The sequence below is a fragment of the Melospiza georgiana genome, chromosome 21 (assembly GCF_028018845.1).
Source record: "Melospiza georgiana isolate bMelGeo1 chromosome 21, bMelGeo1.pri, whole genome shotgun sequence".
Taxonomy (NCBI): domain Eukaryota; kingdom Metazoa; phylum Chordata; class Aves; order Passeriformes; family Passerellidae; genus Melospiza; species Melospiza georgiana.
The window spans coordinates 9424488-9447338 of NC_080450.1; the positions used below are offsets into that span (position 1 = coordinate 9424488).

A 22851-nucleotide genomic window follows, 5' to 3' on the forward strand; every position below is an offset into this window, starting at 1 on the left:
TACAGTTTATCCATGTACAGAAAAGCAGCTTTCTCCATTTCCATCCTCCTGAACTGACACCAGAGAACTGAGCAGGAGAGAGGGAACAGAGGGAGATCCTTCAAGAGACAGAGCAGTGAGAGCTAAAGGCTGAGTCCTACAGGCCACCTACTGCCTCCAGCTCTGCCAACACCTCCCACACCAGCACAGTTTTACAGAAATCAAAGTTAACCCTTCACAGAAGCTCTGTTTTTGCAGCTGTACATTTAAATTCCCTTGGTCAGAAGCTTTCCATAGCTCAAACATGCAGGAAAGATGAGAGAAGTAGTGCACGTACGTTCTACGTGTGCAAAGGCACAGAAGGGTCCTCGGGGACAGCTGCCAGACTGCTGCATGTCATTGCATTTGGTGGATTTGTAGATCTAAGGGTGGGAAAACAAACAAACAAAACAAAACAAAAAAAAACACCAAACAGAAATGAATAGAAAATAACAGCGACCACCAGGTACAGAAGTACTATGAAGAAATTTGACAGCAAGGTAGGGACACGGATAAGAGGTGCAAAGGCCAGCAGAGCTCAGGGTGACCATTTCAGTGCTTTGCTTCAAAGAAAGGAAAACCCACTATAGCTCTGGAAACACCCAAATATGCCCATGACAGCTAGACCTCACCCAGAGACCAACCCACCACACACCAGCTCACCCAAAGGTCACCATCTGCCATGAAGTCCCTCAGACTCACTGGAAGCTCCATGGACATTACAAATGGCAAAAGGTAGGAAACAGCTGACAGATGACAGCACAGAAAGTTGCAGCCACATGTTTGCAAGGAAAATAACAAACCATTGACAAGGACTGTAGCAAATGGGTAATTCCCTCTCCCCCCAGTTTGACAGGCGGTGACAATGGCTACTGTGCAGATACGGGCCCCACAAAGCTTTTCAACACTGTAACATGAAGCAGACTAGGAAAAGGTCTTAATTACACTTTCTGTAAGGATATTGGAATGCTCTGGGCATGCTCACAGCTAAGAGCTTGGTGGTGTTTAGTGCTATCAACATGAACCACAAACTCTTAGTCAAGGAAACGGATGCTGTTTGCTCACATGCAGACCCACATTGTGCTTTCCAAAGGATCCCAAACCTGACCCTGCTCCTACACTTGAATTTTCCCCCACTTTTCTTACCTCCTCCCATACAAGCATACAAGTTGCAGCTTACCCCCACTTTTCTTACCTCCTCCCATACAAGCAGCTGAATTGCAGCTTACTCCCAACATGCAGCTTCTCTGTATCCCAGGACCACAGTACAAGCAGCCCACACCCTCTCCCACCTGGCACAGTGATTTACTTTGTGAGACTGGAATGCTTTTGCTTGTCCAAGGGGAGTGAGGAGTTACTGTACCTCTGGGTGGAACTGCTGCTCTGTGCGAGTGTGGCAGTACTGGCAGGAGTCTCCATTTTCACACTTACTGGGATCTCCCCACTCGTCCCCGTGCTTCACGCTGGGACACGGTGAAGATCTGTGCAAATAAGGAAGGAGGAGAAGGCATCAGACTCACAGGTGTGCTCTGAGCTTTGATTACTTTGGGTAGGTGGAGGGAGGTGATTCTCCCTTCTGATCCACCCCTGGAGGACTGCATCCAGCTCTGGGTACCCCAAGATCAGAAGGATGTGGGCCTGCTGGAGCAAGTTCAGAGAGAGCCAAAAAGGGGCTCTAAGGGTCCCTCTGCTCTGAAGCCAGGCTGGGAGCACTGGAGTGCTCAGCCTGGAGAAGGCTCCAGGGAGACCTCAGAGCCCATTCCAGCACCTAAAGGGGCTCCAGGAGAGCTGGAGTGGGACTTTGCACAAGGGCCTGGAGTGCCAGGACAAGGGGAAATGGCTTTAAATGGAAAAAGAATAGGTTTAGATTAAATACAAGGGAGCAATTCTTCCCTGTGAGGGTGGTGAGGCCCTGGCACAGGTTGCCCTGAGAAGCTGTGGCTGCCCCTGGACCCCTGGAACTGGATGGGGCTTGGAGCAGCCTGGGATAGTGAAAGGTGTTCCTGCCCATGGCAGGGGTGGAACAAGAAGAGCTTTAAGGCCCCTTCCAACCCAAACCATTCTGTGATGTTACAATTCCTCAGTCGAGGGTAGGTTTGGCTGCCCACCCTCAGCTGTATAATCTGCTTGGCTGCTGCTTCCCCAGCCCCCACCCAGCTGCTATTGCATCTTCTCCCCCTTCTTCCAGTTTCCCAATGAAAAAAAACATGGCTTAATTCTCTATTTGAAACGAAATACAACTTGAACCAGCATAACAATAATAGCAGCTGATGTGATTAGTGTCAGAGACGCTGGGTCTGGTTTCTGTTTTGGAACTGCACCTTCATAGAAAGCTAAGAAGTTAATTGGCTAATCCTAAAACACATAATACCCTTACAGCAGTATGTTTCCAGGTTTATAGTGTGGCCATGTGGGAAAGAGGCTGAGTCAGGTCACTGGGGAAAAGGCAAGTCCATTTCTTTCTCCCAGCCAGGAACAGTTCCTTTTCCCAGATCTGAATTTTTGCTGTGACCTACTTCCCCTGCTCTTTATGCTCTTAACCATTCCCTCAAACAACAGCAGAGGGAAGCAGATAGCAGCACCAGCACAGCCACATCAGCTGGGGTGGGGAAAACACAGGAGTGGAGAGCAGCAGCAAAGCTTTCACCTCTTCCCTTCCCAAAGGGCCCAGAGAGGGGCAAAAAGCAAATAGCTGCTGCCTGAAGACTGCCCCAGTGGTTCTATTTCCCCTTAAAGCAATGAGATTAATATTCCTTTGATTGCTGCCTATTTTTTTAATATGGAATTTCAGTTCAAAAATTTCTGTGAATGTTGGGGGTGGGGAAGAGAAGCGAGAACATCCCTGGTATTTTCTCTCCTGGCTTTCTGGTCTGCTCCTGTGTTTTTCAAAAAGGAACTAAGGGAAAGCCCCACTGAGACCACAACAAAAGCTCTGTTGTGTTGGAGAAAATGAGGGCCTATAATTTGGATGAAATGCGTTCAGGGAGACACAGCACACTGAAAAATCCAGTGACAGCTGAGTGACAGAACACCCTGGTGCCTCACAAGCAGAGCCTTTAGCAGCTGGTTAAGGATGCATGTCCAGCTACAGTCCCTCCTCATGATCCCCATCACCAGGCATACACAACAAGCAGCCTGATGATTCTGAATCCTTTACCATGAACACATTGTTGGATGAGTTTGTTTCTAGATGGGGATTAAAACTTTCTTTTGTTTTCTCTTCCCTGCACTGCTTTCTAAAGCAGAGGTTTGTGTGGTAAGGGAAAGCCAGACACAGGTTCTCTTTGCTATAAAATCAGAGTTAAATCAAACATGATTTAACAATTCATTTATTAGAGTACTGGTTACTAGATACAGGAAAACTTCTTGTTTAGTTTGTTATCTTTCTGCTAGGAAGAAGTAACAGTCCATCACACCTCTCTGTACATGGCTTGGAGATAGACTAAAAACAACTATCTAGTGGTCAAAATCCTGCCTCCTGCGCCACAGATTTCCAACATACTGCACCATTCAGCTGGGAAGTACAAAACCCAGGATCACAGTACCTGTATTTGTGTTTTCTTGGACTTCGTCTCCTGTCTTTGCTATTGTGGTAGTAGGGGCAGGCATAACCCTGGCGGCAGAGCCGGGGGGGCTTCTTACACTGCTCTGTCTTGTAGTTTCCCAACACATATGTTGTATCTGCAAAAAACCCCAATGAGTTAAGAGAAATGACCACAATCCATATTTACAACAGAAAAGGTTAGGAGAGGCGCAGGCACTCCACAGAGATCAAACTTTCCCAACCCCACAGTGACACTCACCTTGCCACCTTGGTTCCTCACTGAGTATTTTCTCTATCATGGCATGGCTGGCAGCGACTGCAGACTGACCCTCAATGCCTCCTTCAGATGTTGTCTGACCATTCTGTAAAGCTTCCATTGCCTGAAGCTCTCTTCAGGGACAGAGTTAAATGAACAAACAGACTGAGCAGAGGAAGAGTCAGACAAATGTGTGTAAAAACTGACATACTGGAGCATTTGCTAAGTGGGTGCATTTCAGCCATGCATGTTTTGTCAGAACATCTTTAGCTGAACAGCAACTGCAACAAAAATAAGCCTTCATACCCTGGGAATTCCAGATGCACTGTTTTGACCCCCTCCATCACATTCCAAAGTGTGATCCTTTCCCCCATTTTGAGAACCCTCCCTTGAGGTTTTTTATATTTGCCTTATTAGGAAGGGATATCTCGCCAACACTTGGCAAGATATTAGGATTACTGTCCTTCAATCATCTCCCTTTTCACTTGGGGTACATAAATTACCTTTTCCATCATCTCCTTGTCCATTTGGGCACAGAAATGACCCTTTTCCCAGGAGCCCCAGGCTCTACTGACCTGATGTCATAGACGGGCGAGCGCAGGTCGTGGGGCCCGTGAGCAAAGGCGCAGTGCACTCCGTTCTTGGTGCAGTTCCCCTTGGAGTCTGTCTCGTGGATGCAGATTCCAGTTTTGTAGTAGCGCAGGTGATACCTCCTCTCTGTGTCTCCAGTAGTTCTATGCAAGAAGGGACACCTGAGGAAGGAAGAAGGGGAGGAACAGACAAGGTTTAGTCACACAGGTGAGGGATTCAACTACCAGAAGACATTTTGTAGAGAGAAGATGCTGCAGCTGACACCACCTTAACTAAATCTGCCCCTTCTCTTATGCTGAGAACCCCCAAACATGTCACTACAAAAGTTATAAGAGTTTCCCTCCCTAAAAGAAAACTGGATTATTAATCCAGCAGCACCTTATTATTCAGGACGAGTGGCTGCCAGGGATCTGGAAAAGAGTGAGGATGTAGGAGAAGGAAGGACAATTACAAAACTACCATTTGTTTTGTTTCCCCTTTTAGGCAGAAAAACAATCTACACTGAGAAGTAAAACAGAAATATAACAAGATGGAATGGGGAAAGTTCAGATATAGCGGCATCAAGGTAAAAATACAAATGAGCAAAGGTTCCTAGATGACAATGGCTTTCATTCACTGAGTCTGAGCCATGTATGATCCAGTGATCTGGATGCCAAAGCCCACAAACATCCCATTTCCAGTTCCTTCCAGATCTCTTCTAGCAAGGAAGAAAGTGTTGAAACAAGCCTCAGGCCTGAGGGACTATTCCATTCTGTTGTAGTCACAAAAACTTTACTTAATCAAGTCAAAAAATTAAAACAAAAAATGTTTTGCCAATAAATAGCATTTTTGTATGTTTATACTGGCACCACAAAAGGGAACTGAAATTCCATCTTTTTACAGCATGTCTCTATAAAACACTCTCCATATTTGACCACAGTTTGGCTACAATATTTATCCCACATCTGTCACATGGCTAAAGTTATATTACTGGGTTAACCCCTTAATTACTGGGGTCTGCCACACACACAGCAGAAAGATTTGTGGGTTTGCCCCAGTTAAACCTACTGCATTCATGGGGAGAGAACACCCAAAAACCCCAAACTCCTCCTCATGCTGCCCTTTCTGTGTACCTCTCAGTTCTCTACTGGCTTCTTAAAATTTCAGAAAGACAAAATAAACTGATATGAGTTAAAAAGCTACAGTTAAAAAGACAGATAACTCAGGAGGCAGACTGGAGGACAAAGTTTTTCCCAGATTGAAGAAAGAGGAGGAACTAAGTTACCCTGCTAGTGAGCAGGAGCTGGGAGTCAGAGACTTAGAGAACAGAGTGTTTCCAAACTCATTTGTCTCACTGAGCTGTTGCTGAAGATGCTGAAGCTCATGAACACAGTGAGTTCCCAGGAGCTCAATTCCCATCTAAGTCACCCTCAGCACTGTCTCTGCAGCAGGCCCGGAGCACACGAGCTGCTATTCCAGATTTTACATCTGCTCTCATGTTACGTATGTGACAAAGCTGCTTTACTGCTGACTTGCCTCATCTCTGCAAGAACCGGCTGGAATCATCACCTGGTCTGATCCCAAAAGCCTAATGCCTGAAAAGCAGGGGGTGCAGCCTCTACTCACTCATCTCCTTCGGGGCAGATGCCCGTGGTCTCGTCATACTTGGTGCAGTAGATGTCGGGGCTGTAGTTGAAGGTGCCGTCGCGGCGGCGGATGGACCTGCGCCGGCGCTGGTTGACAAAGTGCCAGTGGAAGCAGGTGTAGGGCCGGTGCTGGGTGCACTTGTGCTGCACGAAGAGCGGGCACTGCTCCGTGCGGAACTCCTTCAGGTACCTGCAGGAAGCGGGATGTCAGCCCCAGGGCAAGACCCAGCCACCCGCAGAGAGGTGTCTGCTGTCCTTCCCACACCCTCCCCGCTGCTCCCCTGCCACGAGCTGCCCCTGTTTGCCACGGCGAGATATCCATTACACACAGGGGTGGAACAAGAGCTGGAATCGCTTTCTGTCCGGATCGTTTTGAAGAGGCTTTTCGTGAGCTTAGGAAACATTTGTGAGAAAACAGAACTCCTAAGTACCTTTCTATCCCTTTCTAAATCTGTGACCTATCTGGGCAAAAAGGGGTTTCCTTCCTACATGTTCAGTTAAAAAAAAAAAAAAAAACAAAAAAAAACAAAAAAAAACAAGAAAAAAACCCCCAAATAAAACACACTTCTTTGAGCCACATTTAAAGCCTCAAGTTACTGAGAAATATTTTTTAAATTTTTAAAAGAAAGATTTTTAAAAGACTCATGCCTTATCATCCTGCTTTAGCCCTGCTTTGTCAGAACAGGGTCAAGATTTTTAAAATTTTTAAAGAAAGATTTTTAAAAGACTCCTTCATGCCTTATCATCCTGCTTTAGCCCTGCTTTGTCAGAACAGGGTCAAGATTTTTAAAATTTTTAAAGAAAGATTTTTAAAATACTCTTTCAAGCCTTATCATCCTGCTTTAGCCCTGCTTTGTCAGAACATGGTCAAGATTTTTAAAATTTTTAAAGAAAGATTTTTAAAAGACTCCTTCATGCCTTATCATCCTGCTTTAGCCCTGCTTTGTCAGAACATGGTCAAGATTTTTAAAATTTTTAAAGAAAGATTTTTAAAAGACTCTTTCAAGCCTTATCCTCCTGCTTTAGCCTTGCTTTGTCAGTACGTGGTCAAATTTTTTAAAATTTTTAAAAGAAAGATTTTTAAAAGACTTTTATGCCTTATCCTCCTGCTTTAGCCCTGCTTTGTCAGTACACGGTCAATTACAAAATAAAAATTAACCAATTTCTCTCTTGCAGTCATATTAATTCAGATCTCAGTCTTACAAAGTGGGATAACTATCCTCAAACTCCCACATGTTTATGTTGCTTTAATTTTAATATGTAATTCCCTGAAAGTACATGGCTTCTTTTATCCTGAGAACTAAAGAAGTCACAAGCTTTTATTTGTGACACTAATAACAGTCTCTAAACCCAGATTGTAGAGGATTACAAAATGGTTTAGATCAACATAATGATCTGACTGTGATCTGTGTGTAGGTGCTTACAAAATCCACGCTGCTGAAACCCACGGGCTGCCCTGTATTTACAGGGAACATCCAAACAGCTCCAGCAGCTCAGACCCGAATCCCACCAAGTTCGGTCTCAGAGGCACATCCAGGAACAAGGCAGAAAACCTGGAGCATTCTGGTCTCTTATGTTATGAGGTCAGTGTAAACAGTGAGGACCAAGATTTGTAGGTCAAAAAAAAAAAAAAAATACAACTATTCTGCTGGAAGCAACAGGGTGATATAACAGCAGATTCGGACTCATTTTAAACTGCGTATGTAGTCCAAGGCAACAAAAAGGGGTGTAGGAATTCATTCCCATGTCAGACAGTCTTTATCTCCTGTTTCTAAATAAATGGAAAGACGTCTGATGCCCACAGACGTATTTACAGATAATATCACAGCACTAGGCTCATTCTGAAAGCAACATCTGTAAATAAAGCCTCCTTTCCTCTTTACCCCAGCTGAGGAGAAAGCCTCAGGAAAATGCACAGATTCAACCAAAGTGGTTTTATTTGTTTGCTATGAAGAGACAGTATCAGTGGCAAGAGCTTTCCTACATTGGATTTTGCAAGCATGAAAGGATAAAAGCTCTTTCTCTTCTTCAACCTCTAAATACGTGAGATTTGCAGGTTCCACTGCCTGGGATCTGTGAACGCCCGGGGCTGGAAGCCTCCACGGCCACTGTAAGCCCTTCTCTACCCATCTGTCCCCTGCAATCCAGAGTGGCTGGAATGGTATCTACACTGGGGCCCAAGGCTTAACACAGAACAACCAGAGCCAGCTGCAGAACCAGGTCTGCTTGGCACAGGTGAGGGCCAACATCATCACTTTGCTCCTTTTCCCGTTTGAAAATCCAGCTCTGTTCAAACAGAGATCCCTACTTCAGCCACACCAGCAATTAATCTGGAAACTGAAAGCTGTGGTAAATTCCTCCATTCTCAAAAAGCTTTCTAAATTGTTGGAACACGTACTTGTAGAAGGTGGAATTCCACAGATTATTTTATCTTATCAGTGCACTAGGAAGACTTGGAACAAAAGTGACTGTAACAACATTTTGGTTAGAAAGTGAATTAAGTAACCTTCAGCAGGACGATGCTGTTCACAGATGATACAATCACCACCCAGTCGTTTTCACTCACACACCTCCACACGTACACCTTAGAGACACGAGATTTGTGTTACTCCCATTTTACACATGGACAGACGACAACACAGCTGGCTAGGAGCCCCAGGCAGTATCACACAGCAACCAGAATCCCAGACACAAACCAAGAGCATTTTAACTCCTCCATCCTCACCTGGTGCTGGGCTTAAGTCCAAGAACAGCATCCTGAACCTCCTCAGAGCACTGGAAACTAAGGGGAGATACCAGGCTTACACAACCTGGTACGGAGCCCAGCACTCCACACTTGTGATAGGCCCAAATAAAACAATTAAAAATCTGAGAGTTTAACATCTCCACAATCAGCTGAGCTGAAGCTGCTTCCCTTCAGCAGGGAAGCTTAAAAACGTACACACCGACTAGGGATTTCAGTCTCTAGTGTCTCAATTGTTGCTGAAGAGTATTTGAAAATTAATTGCATTTCATGATTGGCTAAACTCCCTGGAGAAACATTTATTGTAATGTTAATGAGAGATAATTACATAAGTAAATGGTTCACCTGAAAAGTGTTTAACACCTAACTTGCTTCATCAGAAAGTCGTTCTTTAATGGTCTCTATTAAATAAATGATGTCTCACTCCTAATTTCAAAGCAAGTCCTGCAAACAGGTACCACAGAGCATTAACTGTGCACCGTCACCTCTGCAGCACGCCCAAGTGAGGCAAGGAGAGCTGTCACATTAACTCAGTCATTTCAAGCCTTTCAATCACTGCTTTGGGTTTTTCTTTTTTTCCAAGCCACTACAACGTTTTAAATCACCCTCCTCCACAATAGCCTGAATGGTAAATTGCCTTACAGCCCTTTATTTTCTTGATCCATGAAGTGAGTTTTGGCTCCTCTGGGAGAACACAGACCACTCAACCAGCCACTTAGTATTAAAATATATAAAAGGCCTCTAAACCACGTGTGTTTTGGGAACACAGAGAGGATACAGATCCTGCACCACCACAATGTGATGTCTCACAAATCAGAAAGCCATTAATATTTCAGGAGCCTCTTTGCAAAGGCTCTAAACAAAACACAGAGAACACTGTCATGACAGATCCTTCTGGTGTCAATGGCCTCCGTAATTTTTTTTTTCCAGAACAGCTGAAAAAGGGAATTTCAGAACAACCCTCAAAGCTGAAAACATGTTGATAACTGGTACACATTTCATAGCATGTCAGCCAAACTGTGTCTGTACAGGAACAGGAAATCCAGCAACGATAACTTGCATTTCTCAACTCCTCTCAGGAAACTCTACAGCCCTCACTTGAGGGGCAGAAGAATTATTACCCCTATTTCATACTGGAGCTACTTCTATGTTTCTTTATACTTCTATACTTTATACTTCCATATTTCTTTTTCTAAAAAAAAAAAAAAAAAAAGTAAGTATATGTTGTATTTTCATACCCATGTAATTTTTAAGAAGTGGAAAGCACATAGCACTGTCTTCTGATACAACATTAACATCAACAGCAACACCCAGATTCCTGGAGGAAATGTTATCATTTATGAGCCCTAGTAAACAAAGATGAATGCAATTCTAAACAAATAGGACAAGACTGGTCAGAACAATGCAGATCAAAGTCCCCAGGCTGAGCTGAACTTGCTGTCAAACAGGACGGACGCTGTTGGAAATGAAAGTTCTTTTCCTTAGGAAGACAAGAAGAAGTTCTTGGAGTAGTTTTAGGAACTCCTAAAGACCAACAGGAGCAGCAAAGCATTAGAAAAACCTCAATGCTACTCTGCTGAAATTCCACTTCCTCTGGGATGAGGGCAAGGGCAGTGATTATTCTGCAATTATTTACACTAGAGGGGAGGTGCTCACTGGCTTTAATTGCCAGTAGCAGCTCCAGGGCAGGGTAGCAAGTGTTTACCTCTGCAGCTTGGAATTGCAGGAGTTCCCCCTCTGCCCTGGAGGAATGGAGCAGGAACCTGCTCTGGGAGCTGCAGGGAAAAAGATGGGTGCTGTGGGGGAAGAAGAAAAAAATTCAAACCTAGATAAAAGGAGGGAAAAAAAAACCAAAGCTAAGAAGAATTTTTAACCTAGAACTTTCATTTTTATCGTCCACAATTGCAGCTGTGTCCTGGTCCCCTCCTTGTCTCCTAGTGCAGAGATCTCCTGCTTTTCTGCAGATTTTCTGGTTGACACTGGTGTGCTCAAGCAGCTCAGTATGAGAGCATTCCTGCATTGCATCCATCCTGCTTCCAGGGCTGCAGCTTCCTGTCAAACTTGACCCAAGTCACACATGCAGTGCAGTGAGCTCAGTTCGGGAAAATGTGCTGGTAGTGCACAGCTGAGCTCCAAATTCCTCATAAAAGCCTTAACCCATAAAAGCTCCCAGAAATCACTGGAAGATGCACACTGATGCCAAGAGAGCCTCTGCTTTCTAACAGAGGGATCAGAACGACCAGGGAGAGAAACAATGCCAAGTAGCAAGGAAATGAAAATATTAAAACCAACTCTTCAAAACTCTTGTGGCTTCTGTGATGCAAAGCCATGCTCTGCTTTACTTCCAACACCCCTCACACTGCCTGAGATCTTTATGGAGGTCCCAAGATGAGCTCCTCTCCCTTGCAGCCCTTCTTGCTCTTCCAGGTCCAACCCCCTTTCTGCCAAAATTCCTCCTGGGCCCAAAGAAAGGCTCACAAACAGCACCTGAACCTTCTGCAGAGAGGAAACCATGAGATAATATAACATTATAGTCTGGCTAATGCAGCCCAGGACACAATCTGCAATGCAGGGCAGCAGTGAGATCTAACACCACCAATCAGCTCCATTCCACACACGGCTGGGGGGGTGTTTACAGCCCTGAAACTGCTCTGGCACCTGGGCAAAGGCTCTGCTGAGAGGCTGTGGCAGCACTGCTGGGCTGTGTCACACCACTGGAAACCAGGAGCAGCTTTGACAGCAGCTCCTCACTCAGGGCACGGCCACTGGTGCTGGGGCTCACTCCCTGTGTGCTCCTGGGGCACACAAACCCACCCAGAGAGGGCAGCCAGAACTGGGGCTCACTCCCAGAGCTGCTCCTGGGGCTCAGCAAACCCAGAGAGGGCAGCCAGAACTGGGGCTCACTCCAGAGCTGCTCCTGGGGCTCAGCAAACACACCCAGAGAGGGCAGCCCAGAACTGGGGCTCACTCCAGAGCTGCTCCTGGGGCACACAAACCCACCCAGAGAGGGCAGCCAGAACTGGGGCTCACTCCCAGAGCTGCTCCTGGGGCTCAGCAAACCCAGAGAGGGCAGCCAGAACTGGGGCTCACTCCAGAGCTGCTCCTGGGGCTCAGCAAACACACCCAGAGAGGGCAGCCAGAACTGGGGCTCACTCCAGAGCTGCTCCTGGGGCACAGAAACCCAAAAAGGGCAGCCCAGAACTGGGGCTCACTCCAGAGCTGCTCCTGGGGCTCAGCAAACACACCCAGAGAGGGCAGCCCAGAACTGGGGCTCATTCCCTGTGTGCTCCTGGGGCTCAGCAAACCCAGAGAGGGCAGCCAGAACTGGGGCTCACTCCCTGTGTGCTCCTGGGGCACACAAACCCAGAGAGGGCAGCCAGAACTGGGGCTCACTCCCTGTGTGCTCCTGGGGCTCACAAACCCAGAGAGGGCAGCCAGAACTGGGGCTCACTCCAGAGCTGCTCCTGGGGCACACAAACCCATCCAGAGAGGACAGCCCAGAACTGGGGCTCACTCCCTGTGTGCTCCTGGGGCACACAAACCCAGGGAGGGCAGCCCAGAACTGGGCTGGTCCCAAAGTCCAACCTGCTGTGGGCACTTCACTTTGTTATTTGCATTAATATTAGAAATTACCAGTTCAGGGCTGTATAGAGATTCTCAGAACTTGTCCAGAAGAGCCCTCAGAGGCAAATCTAACAAGAAATCTATGAATGAATTTTTAGGTTGTGTGTTTTGGCTTGGGTTTTGGTTTAGGGCTTTTTTTTTCCCCCGTTTTTTTCTTTAAACCAAGTCTTACACTCCTGATAAGATTTCAGATATCAGGGAGAAAATGCTCTTCTGCCATTATCACTTATTTTAGTCATGTGTGCCTTCTCTCCAAGTATTAGACTGGCAAAAATCCCATTTCACTGGCACAAAAATACATGGCAATGCTGGGGACATTTGTTGGCATTTTTCTATGTGCCATGTCCTGCTGTTTCAGACAGGACTCCATGAAGCCATGGACCTCTCTGTAAAATCTCAGGTGGTCCCAGTTCATCTCCTTCCTAAAAATGCAGTCTGAGAGGTCACTGCTCTCAGCTGCTCATCACCTTTCCTCCTCTAGGAGCTCTGAGTGGCACTGATCTGTTCAGAGAGCAGGATGGAGAAAGTTTGCCTAATTCAGGTTAAAAAAAAAAACAAAACCAAAAAAAAACCAAACAAACCAAACACTCCTATATATACATATATATATATATATACATATATATCCCAGCAGCTTCACTTAAAAATTTAAATTAGTGGTTTGAGCTAACACAGATAAAATTATCTGAAGAAACCAGGGTGTGCTTATCCAACAGACTGTCTGCTCAGCAGACAGCATTGCAAAACCCAAGAGAAAATATCTAACTATAGATATTGATATTTCTAATTCAATAATGCTTATCTTTTGGGATTATTTTCAAAACTGCTATTTTCTTCTTAAGCTCAGAGAGCCACCCCAACACAAGAGGAAAAGAGCTGTCCATATTAAATCAGCTCTCTAAATTCATTTCACCCTCATAAAATTTTATTGCAAAAGATGATATCAGACACACTTTAAGTAAGAAACCCATGACTCAATTATTTTCTTTTACTGAACTGTGGTATTCCAATTGAAATGAGTCAGTGGTGCATGACAGAATCTACTTATTCCAACAGGATACTCAATAAAAATCCTACTAATACACCTTTCATTTAACATATTACAGATAGAGAACACCCATGAAATGCAGCTCTGACATTGCTCAGGAGGTTTTGCTCTTGGGGCAAGGGAGATGCTTCAGAATAAGTGAGATAAAAACATGGAGAATTAAAGAATAGGATTGTTAAAAATAATTTGGAGAGTTTTATACCAGCACTCACACAATGTCTTAGGAAATGTTAGCATTTCAATGCAAACCTACCCAACAAGGAACAGAACCTTCAACTCTCAAGATTTCTTGGAATTTGGGAGGAAAGATGTGAAACAATCTGATTTCATGGCAGTTGTAGCTCCTTGCTCCTAGGGGTGGCACAAGTCAAGCAAACCCCTGAACCAGCAGCTGCAGACCTCCAGCAGCCTGGCTTACAGCTCTGCAATGTTCAGTGTCCTTCTAGTAAGAGCAGAAGTTAAGACAAATCTGTTTCAATAAATATTTTTTACTGAGTGGCAGATGCAATTTAATATTGAAACAGAGCCTCACATGAGTCACTGTTGAATATGAAACAATAACAAACACTTTTAGCAGCAATCTTCAAAGTTTCAATCATAATTTCAGGAAAAATTCTCAACAAGTTCTACCAGGAATCTGTGTCAAGGCATGGTTTGGGTTGAAAGAGACTTTAAAGATCATCTATTCCCAACCTCTTGCATGGGTAGGGATGCTCACCCACTAGATGAGGTCTATCAGCTACTGTGGCTCACAAATAATGGATATTTCCCCTTTTGCCACATTTAATTGTATTTAGAAAAATAACATCATAGACCTGACCAAGCCCTCACACCTCACAGACCAAACTTTTTGCATACCCCATGCACCACCTGGCACAAAAGGCAAACATCTCTCTCAGGACACCTCCAGAACCATCAGTCCATCTGCCTCTCCACACCCTCAGCAGCCAGGTGCAGCTCTGTAAACCTTGAAAGGATTAGAAAACATTTAAACCTCAAATAAAAATATATGGATCATTTTATAAAAACAAAAGGCTGACTGTGAATGTGGGGAAGGAGAAAAGGATGAGGAAAAAGTTTCAGTAAGCTCAGATCTGTCAAGAAGATAGACTTCACATGCCTCAGTGTTTTCTTTATCACCTAAATAAATTGAACCATCAACTGGAAAAAGGTCACACACAGACAGCAGTGTGTGATTTTAAAGCTGTTAGATTTCCCCTCCTCCATTAGAGCTTGACAACAATGTCAGTCTAAGGGCAAATAAAGAAAGTGAGAGTTGGGGAGACTTATTACAGATGCATGGAGTTGGGTTTGTTTGGTTGTGGAGGTTTTTTTGTTTTAAGATTTCTTACAACTCACTGTGTGCCTCAGTGGTCAAAATGACAACTGCTCACATCCAAAACCCATTGCTGCCCCAGTTTCTGTTTTAGAAATAGGTAGGTATCATTTAACTCTTCCATTTTCTCAGCATCTCAATGACTTAGCAAGCAAAGTTGACCTGGATGCTTCCAAATAAATGGAAATGCAGAGTGTATTGCAGAAGGTAAAACACAAACTGCCAGACTGCAGGAAACTGAGGATAACACACCAAAATGCACACAGCCACATCCAACAGCAACCTGATCCCTACTGGAGCTCCATTTCTGGATTTCAAAGTAGACCAGGGGGTGGACAAGAACACAGTGAATTTATTTCAGCTGTGATGAATGAATTCTGTATCACCAATGCTTCATAGATAAGTGAGTGACTGCAAAAGTTCAGGCTAAAAATAACACGTGTTGGCAACTATCAGAAACCATCAGGATGTTTTTCAATTAGAAGGAAAAAGTCAGACAAACAGTTGTGCCTTGTCTACACTGAAAAACGAAGGGAAAACAGAGAAGTGTGGTGCAGGCCCATCATGGGAAGACAGATTTGCACCAGCTTCAGGCAAAACATTGTTCAGTTTGCAGTTACAGCAAAAATGGCTTTGTTTGGAGAGAAATGCCCTGCTGCAGCCGAGAAGCTCATCAACACTGTCCTGATGAGGAACAAAAATCAAGGCTTTCAAGGCAGAGCTCACTTGATAAAACCCACATTTATCACATTTGTGAGCAGCCAAGACTTGAGCTCCATGAGGCACAGCTGTGTTCCTGCCCTGGGTGTTGGGGAAGAGCTCCTTGCTCAGAGTTCCTGGGAGCTGTGCATCCCTTTGCTTGGCACCCTTTGAGTTGTGTCACTCAAAACCTAACAAATAAAGCAATTTGAGTCATTTTTTGGTGGTGTGCTGTCTTTAAAAAGCAGGCACTTGTTGCATCAGCAGACCATGAAATGTATATAACCAAGTCATACCAATCAAATCCATTTCAAACACAAGTATTTGTTTACACAGAGCTTTCACCTTTTTAATTAAAATAACCCAAGCACTGGCAAAGGCAAACACTTAATGGCATTACATTTCAGATGCATTTCCTTAAAAGCCATTTACCAAGATCCAGAATTCTGCATAAAGCCTTGAACTTACATTTACATTTCCTTGAGTTAGTTATCCTTTTTAACCCAAATTACTTGGCAATGAATATGTATTAGACATGACCTCAAAATTAACTCAATATTTAGGCAGTTCATGCAATGTTTTAAACACACAGCCCATTTTTCCAAGTTTAAATTACATATTTGCAATTTAACACCATTAGTTTATGTAAACTGTGCCTAAAGCACACTCTGCTGTTTTCAAACATGGATCACCCCAATTGAGACAACCCTCATCCCTCTCTGGGCTGGTTTTGCTCCACAAGTATTCAGTTGTCATTAATCCTTCCCTACAGCACCTGTGCAAGTGCTGAGTCCATGAAAACAGGATCATATGGAAATAATTATGTTTTCAGGAACGTGGGCTGAGCCTGTTGCAGGGCAAACACTGGAGCTCCCAGCATCCACACAGCTGCACACTACTGAGGGTCTGTACCTGCTCCAGGTGTCAGCACAACATATGCTTCAATATGAGCAGTTAAATATTTTACTGCTAATTACTTCACGAAAAAATCCATCCCCAGACTTATCTATTATGGTCATTTATTCAGCTCATAGCCAGGTATATTTTCTCTGATATTAACTCATGTATTAACTTACATTATCCCATTTGTTATGGATGGGATGGATGATGCCTCTTTATCCCAGTGTTCGTGTTTGTAGCCTCAGGAAGGTGGGGTTAACACACACCAGGTTTGGCACAAGAAATTAAAGTCTGAATAACACCCTGATGGCCTCTGCTGTAAAAATTAAAGTTCCAGTTTCCAGCAAAGGTTTTTTCCCCGCTGTACTTCTCTCACCACCCATTCAAACACTAACAAAGCCTTCCCAGGGCTTACAACTGTAGAAACACCAGGGAAGGCTGGGAACAGGGCTGGGCTGTTTGAAAACTTGTGTTACTCACTCTGCTAGTTGCCTAAAACAAAACATCCCACATGCAAGAATTCATAATGGGCAATTCAGAAAAATATTATTTCCATACAAACCATTCCACAGCTCAGCTCAGGCTCTCAGCTGCAGATTGTTATGAGCATTTTTAGCCAGCTAAGCCTCAACATTTTGTCTCACAAGAGGTGCTTTGGAAACAGAGCACAGCAGCCTTCCCTGTCCTGGCCCTGCCAAGGATTTAACACACAGCTCACAGATCAGCTGCAGCCCCACACTCACAAGTTTTAAGACAGAACATGACAGAGCTGTTTGAAGGGCTGTATTTACACAGGACCAAAAGCAGACAACCAAAGCTCCACAAGACCTGACAGCTCTATAGTGCTCTCACTCAGCCCAATCTCCACTGGAAATTAAATAGCATCTGCTTCTTCTCAGGTTAAACACCAAGCAGATTTGCAGCAGCCTCTCTGGAAAGGCTTTCATTTGTGAACAGACATTTTCTGCTGTGAGTTTGAAACAAAGCACAGTGATTATCTAACAAGCATGAACCTGCATCCATACCCATGTGCCAGCACAGAGATAAAAGCCAACCCTTACTGGTTGATTTTGAAGAATCAATGTCAACCATTCAATCGATTTTCTTTTCTGCTCAGCACTCAAATCAGACTTCATCTGTGCCTGCTGTGGCCCAGTGGGCTGGATTTCAACCCTCCACACAGAGGGCACACCTCTGAATAACTGTCCTGCACACCCTGGTGTCCAAAGAAGCTCCAGTGCATGCTGACACCACCTCTCCTCCAAGGGGAAAGCAGGCAAACCCCAGGCTGTGCCACAACTTCCCACTTTGGTAATCAATGCACTGATAAATCTGGTGGCACTCTCGTATTTTAAATGTGCAAACAATATTTTTTTTTGTTGCTGTAAAGCTGCACAGATGTCCTCAGGCATCTGCTGTTTGTATTTCTGCTATGACAGTAACAGTCAAGTGCCATCAATGAAAACTCATGGTCTATTGAAAACTTTAGAGGAGAAAAAAATAAATCACCTCAGAGCACACTGGGTGTGGACTGACAGCTTCTTTTTGAGCTGTGGTGACATGCTGAAGACAAAGGATAACAAATAGCACTGAATTATATTTTATTTTGCATTATTTTCAGCCATTCCATTCATAGAATGGCTTGAGTTGGAAAAGACCTTCAAGATCATCCAGTTCCAATCCTCAAATTCTGGTTCTAACTTCATCCAGAATAGTTTCAAAAAACTAATTCCCTTTTCATATGGTCATGGCTGCATATTAATCAAAACAAATTTTAGGCATACAATGATAAAAAGTAATCCCACCTTAATTTCTTAGCTGCACTTAACAGTGCCATCAGTCTTAGGGAGGCAGTGTATGCTCTGCTGAAATGGATTTGCCACTGTGACCAGCAGACAGTTAGAGGTGGTATGAGATTTCTCTTGTTTGACCACAAATTCAGTGCAAGTTTCTTCTCTACCACTGTTCTGACAACTTCATTCAATTAAATGTCTCTGACTTCTAATAAGAGATAAGAATCAGGCCAGTATTGAGCATTTCAGTGATCTGGCTCTTCTACTGCCATCACTGCACTTTAGTGCTTAAAATATTTATTTCAAAATATTTCAAAACCTAGAACTTTCCTTGTTGTAACAATCACCTCCTCAACCTGAATGAATACTACAGCAGGGTGGGGGTCTGTGAGTCAGGAGCTGCACCAGAACTAAAGCAGAGAAGGAATTGTTGGTATTCATTGCAAGGGAACATTCATTCCAGCTGATATTTCAAATGTCAAGCTGGTATTAACTGCATCAAGCACTGATCAAAATACACAAGACAAGAGATTGCTGAGGAAATCATCACAAGCATCTAAATTGGCTGTCATCACTAGGAGGAGTTTGGGAAGGCACAAACCTTCAGCATCCCCCTGTGCACCCTTCTGCTGAGGCTCCTGGGATTGGATGCCCTGATATAAAAGACAAACTCTGTCTCAGTAAATTAGAGGGGACAAAAGGTAGCTAAGAAATAGCACTTGCTCCAGAGCCTGCTGGCACGTGAGCACCCATTAATTTAGGACATGGGGGGGAATTGCTGGCTCTGTGCACACACAGCTTTCAGCAACAGCTCTGTACCTGATTTGCTGAACGTTACAGAAAGTTTATAGAGTACATAAATGCTTTATAAGATAGAAAGTGCTGTGATTCACTCCCTCTTATAATTCACAATTTCACCAAAATCCAGTTTAAAGTGGAAACTGATACAATATTAAAAATCAATGACAATTAGACCCCAAAAAAAAATCTTAGCTAAAGTGATGTAGGTGACTCCTGGGCAAAGGGACCAGGTAACTTCTCACCATCTCCTTCAGCTTATTTCTGCAGCTTTCAAAAAGATTGATGAAGTTTTCAAAAGCAGAAAATTAATGGAAGGAACAAAACCTCTCCTCAGCATCCTCTGAAAGTGAACACAGCTCTTCATGTCCTGACAAGCAGGTTTCCACGAGCCTCAACACAGCAATTAAAGACATTATTGCCTCTTTATTTTGCTCCTGTCTCGGAAATTACAGCTCCTTTAGCAGGGACCACAGAAGGGCTGTGTCCCTGCCCAGGCTCAGCCCCAGCATGAACACAGTCTCAGTGACAGCTCATGCTAATTTGCCACACAATAAGTGTGATTAACTGATGTCCTGACACATTCCCTCCTGCCACGCTGTCACAGGGGCAGGGACACGCAGCAAGCAGCCAGGCAGGGATGCTGGAAGGCTCTGCAGGAAGATTTTCCTCAGGACACTGATCAGACCCTTTGGAATAAGAAGGATCAGTGTTTCAGCTGCTCCTAGAAGATAGTAAAAGCTTTTTCTGGAAGAAGAAGAGCTCCAAAGACAAAAAAAAAGCTGTAATTCCAACATAATGTTCCTTAAAATAAAGCCACATGATGTAAAAAATACGAGACAATAAACTTACAAAATGAGAAATATTGATATAATGGGGAACTCTAAGCTCTGAGGTTCTCAGGATCATAGAATAAATGGAATTGGGAAGGACCCACAGAATCAGCAAGTCCTCAATTTTATAGAACAGTTATTAACCTTAATACTGCCTCCCATGCCACAAAAAGCTATCCTATATATGCTAATGTATATAATATATATATATAATGTATATAATATATCCTATATGCTAATGCAAGCAACAGATAATCATCAACATGATACTTTTTATTACATTAAAAATTAAAGAACCATCTTCCACATTGAAACAATTCTGCACCATTGAACTCCCCTCCTCTTTCATGGAGTTTTGGATTTTTGAAACACCAAATCTTGCCAGAACAAAACTAATTCTGAGAACATCACAGCAGTACACAAAGGTTTCTGCTTGACAAAATATTGATATGACACCTCTAGAGCAGTTACCCATATGTGAATTCCCTGTCAGACTGATATCCAGAAGTACTCAAGGAGTGGGAATGCAGCAGGAAAACCACAGGTCCAGCTCCTCTTCAACAGGAGGGAAAAATTCCTTTTTGCCCCAACACATTTGGGGCACAGATTGGGCCCAAATGCCCTCACCAGCCCCTCTCTCAAGCTGGAGCCTTTCAACACTCGGCCTTTGAAGAACCATAAAATGTAAAATGTTATTTTCAGCACATGTGTTTGGTGGTGAGAGCACACTGTGAAGGCAGCTCTTCCTGTTCACACTCCAGCACTTAATATTTCCAACTTCCTGTAACTATTCACACTTCCTAATAACAGCTGGCAGTGGATGTGCATTCAGTGAAGTTCACACAGACTGAAAAAATACCAGTAATAATTATGATAACCAGCTGATACTTTCCTGATAAGATGACATTTACAGGTAATGATGTAGTGGAACACTGGTAAGTCCCAGGTTTAAAAGTATTGACTCACTCTGTGCTTTCCTAAGGGTATTACCTTACACTGTATATAATAGAATAATAACATAATCTATTCTACATCTTCTGTGCTTTATTACCAAATCTGAAACCTAAAAACACCTGGGTTTCTTTTTGTTGTTTTTGTTTTCTGGGTTATTTGGGTATTTTTTTCTTTGTTTAATTTTGTGTTTTGTTTTGTTTTGGTGGCTTTTTTTGTTGTTGTTGTTTAAACAACAGGTCTAGTTTCTATAACTTGTACAAGTCCATATCAGCTTATTGATCTAAGATTTATCACCAGTAAAACCAAAGCAGAATTAGGGCAGCAGTTTGTTATTTTAAGAGTCCTGATGGTTTAAAAAGAACACAAAAGGTTTCTAAAAACAATTTCCAAAGCCTCAACTCGTGCAGTAGGGTGTGAAGACCACCCAGCTCAAGCAGATCAAATGTACAATCTGACAGGCTGTGCAGGCAAATGTTCTGGGACCTGGCAGAGCAAACAGCAACCCTGAAAAATTGTTAGCTATACATCTGGTTTTTGGTTTTCTTCCCACAGACACTCAGTCTGCACCTCTGAGATCAGACATGTCCTGTTTGCTCTGCCAGTGGTAAGACACTGTCCACTGATAAGGAGATAAGGATGACTCTGCTACGACGGATGCTCTGAGTGTGTTTTTGAGTAAGAATTCACATGTTTAATTTTGAGATAAGGCTTTAAATAAGCACACCTATGGTCTTGGTATTTTTACTTCTTCTTCACTCACATTTCCACTGCTGCCCTAATCTGAGTTCCTATTTGAGGCTGAGAAACCACCAGACAAGGCACAATGCAGACACAAGAATATCTCTGATTTCAGTAATAGCCAAAGTATTGCACCAGCTCCATTTTCATCCCCATCTACAATGTCCTTCATTTGAGTCTTCTGGTCTTTCAATGCCTAAATGGCACCAGAATGGTTGCAAGACAAAGCTTGGGTGAGCAGCAGCCAGCAGTCACTCCACCACAGCCCAGCCATGTGGATGCAGCTCCAGCATGACCTACAGGGTATAAATCCTTCAGGAATTTCCCACAGCTCCAATCCTTGTGCAAAAGGAAAGACAAGTTCTTTGCCTTTGATGCTGCAAAGGCATAATCACAAAGCTTATCTTGATGCACTGCAAAAGAGGACAGGATGTGCTCCCAGGCATCTCACCCAGATCTCAGTGAGGGCACACGGAATCCTGAAGGTCACTTCCATGGGTGCTGCTCATGTTTGAGATGGGCACACTCAGGAGAAATGCCTTGAGTAGCAATGACTTGGGTTATGCACAACAAATCTGTGTTCCAAAGAGTTTATCACCTGAATCAGAGTATTTTCAATGCTGCTTGTGAGCCTGTGTGCTCTGAATGCTCTGGACTGAAGGGACTCTCTGTTTTTTCATTAAATGGGTTAATTTATCTCCACCTCAACGTTTGCTTTCCTGCAGAGTTATTAAACTGTCTGACTTTCAGGTGAATGCACAGTGAACAAAAGGGCTGCTCCACTTTCACTTATCTAAATTCTGCCAGATCAATAAACACCCAAGCAGTGGAAACAATCTTTACAATTCACAATTAAGGCATCAAGCCTGACTGAAACCAACCACGCAGAGGAACCAAAACAAAACTACCCCAGAGCACTCTGTGCCTACAGCTCCAGTGACCGAGAGCTCACTTTCAGTTTCTTCCAACTCAAAGTCTACCCACATGAGCAGATACACATTAAAGACAGAGGTACCTGCAGAAATAACAAGCTAGACAGAGCTGAGAAACGCTGCAAAACCAATCCTCAGCTGAGGCTTGACAGAGCCAGCCCAAATGAAACCCACTTCCCATGCAGCCCCTGCAGAGCACATCACCCCAAGCTGATGCCAGCCTCCAGGAACCCCAGCAAGGAGCTGTCTCACCCCTTTGTTGCCAGGAATTAAGCTGCTGTCACCCTGCTACAGGAGCTGTGGGATCACAGAAAGCAGCCACACGCAGCAACATCTAATCCAGCAACCCAGGGAGAGCACAAGAGCAGCCTGGAGTATTCTGTTACTCACTCGGGTTCTACAAATGGAATCCCATCCCC

At 43.9% G+C, this 22851-nt stretch overlaps 1 protein-coding gene across 4 annotated transcripts in view; it reads right to left on the minus strand.

Moving 5' to 3' along the window:
- Positions 1–22851, minus strand: part of UNK (unk zinc finger) — a 45821-nt gene that overhangs the window by 20175 nt on the left and 2795 nt on the right. For all 4 annotated transcript variants that reach the window (XM_058038534.1, XM_058038533.1, XM_058038532.1 and 1 more), the window contains exons 2-7: positions 6015–6224; positions 4394–4570; positions 3822–3952; positions 3564–3699; positions 1382–1499; positions 317–401 (exon numbers count right to left, since the gene is read on the minus strand). In XM_058038534.1, the coding sequence (XP_057894517.1) occupies positions 317–401; positions 1382–1499; positions 3564–3699; positions 3822–3952; positions 4394–4570; positions 6015–6224 (857 nt within the window). The remainder of the gene's footprint in view (positions 1–316; positions 402–1381; positions 1500–3563; positions 3700–3821; positions 3953–4393; positions 4571–6014; positions 6225–22851) is intronic.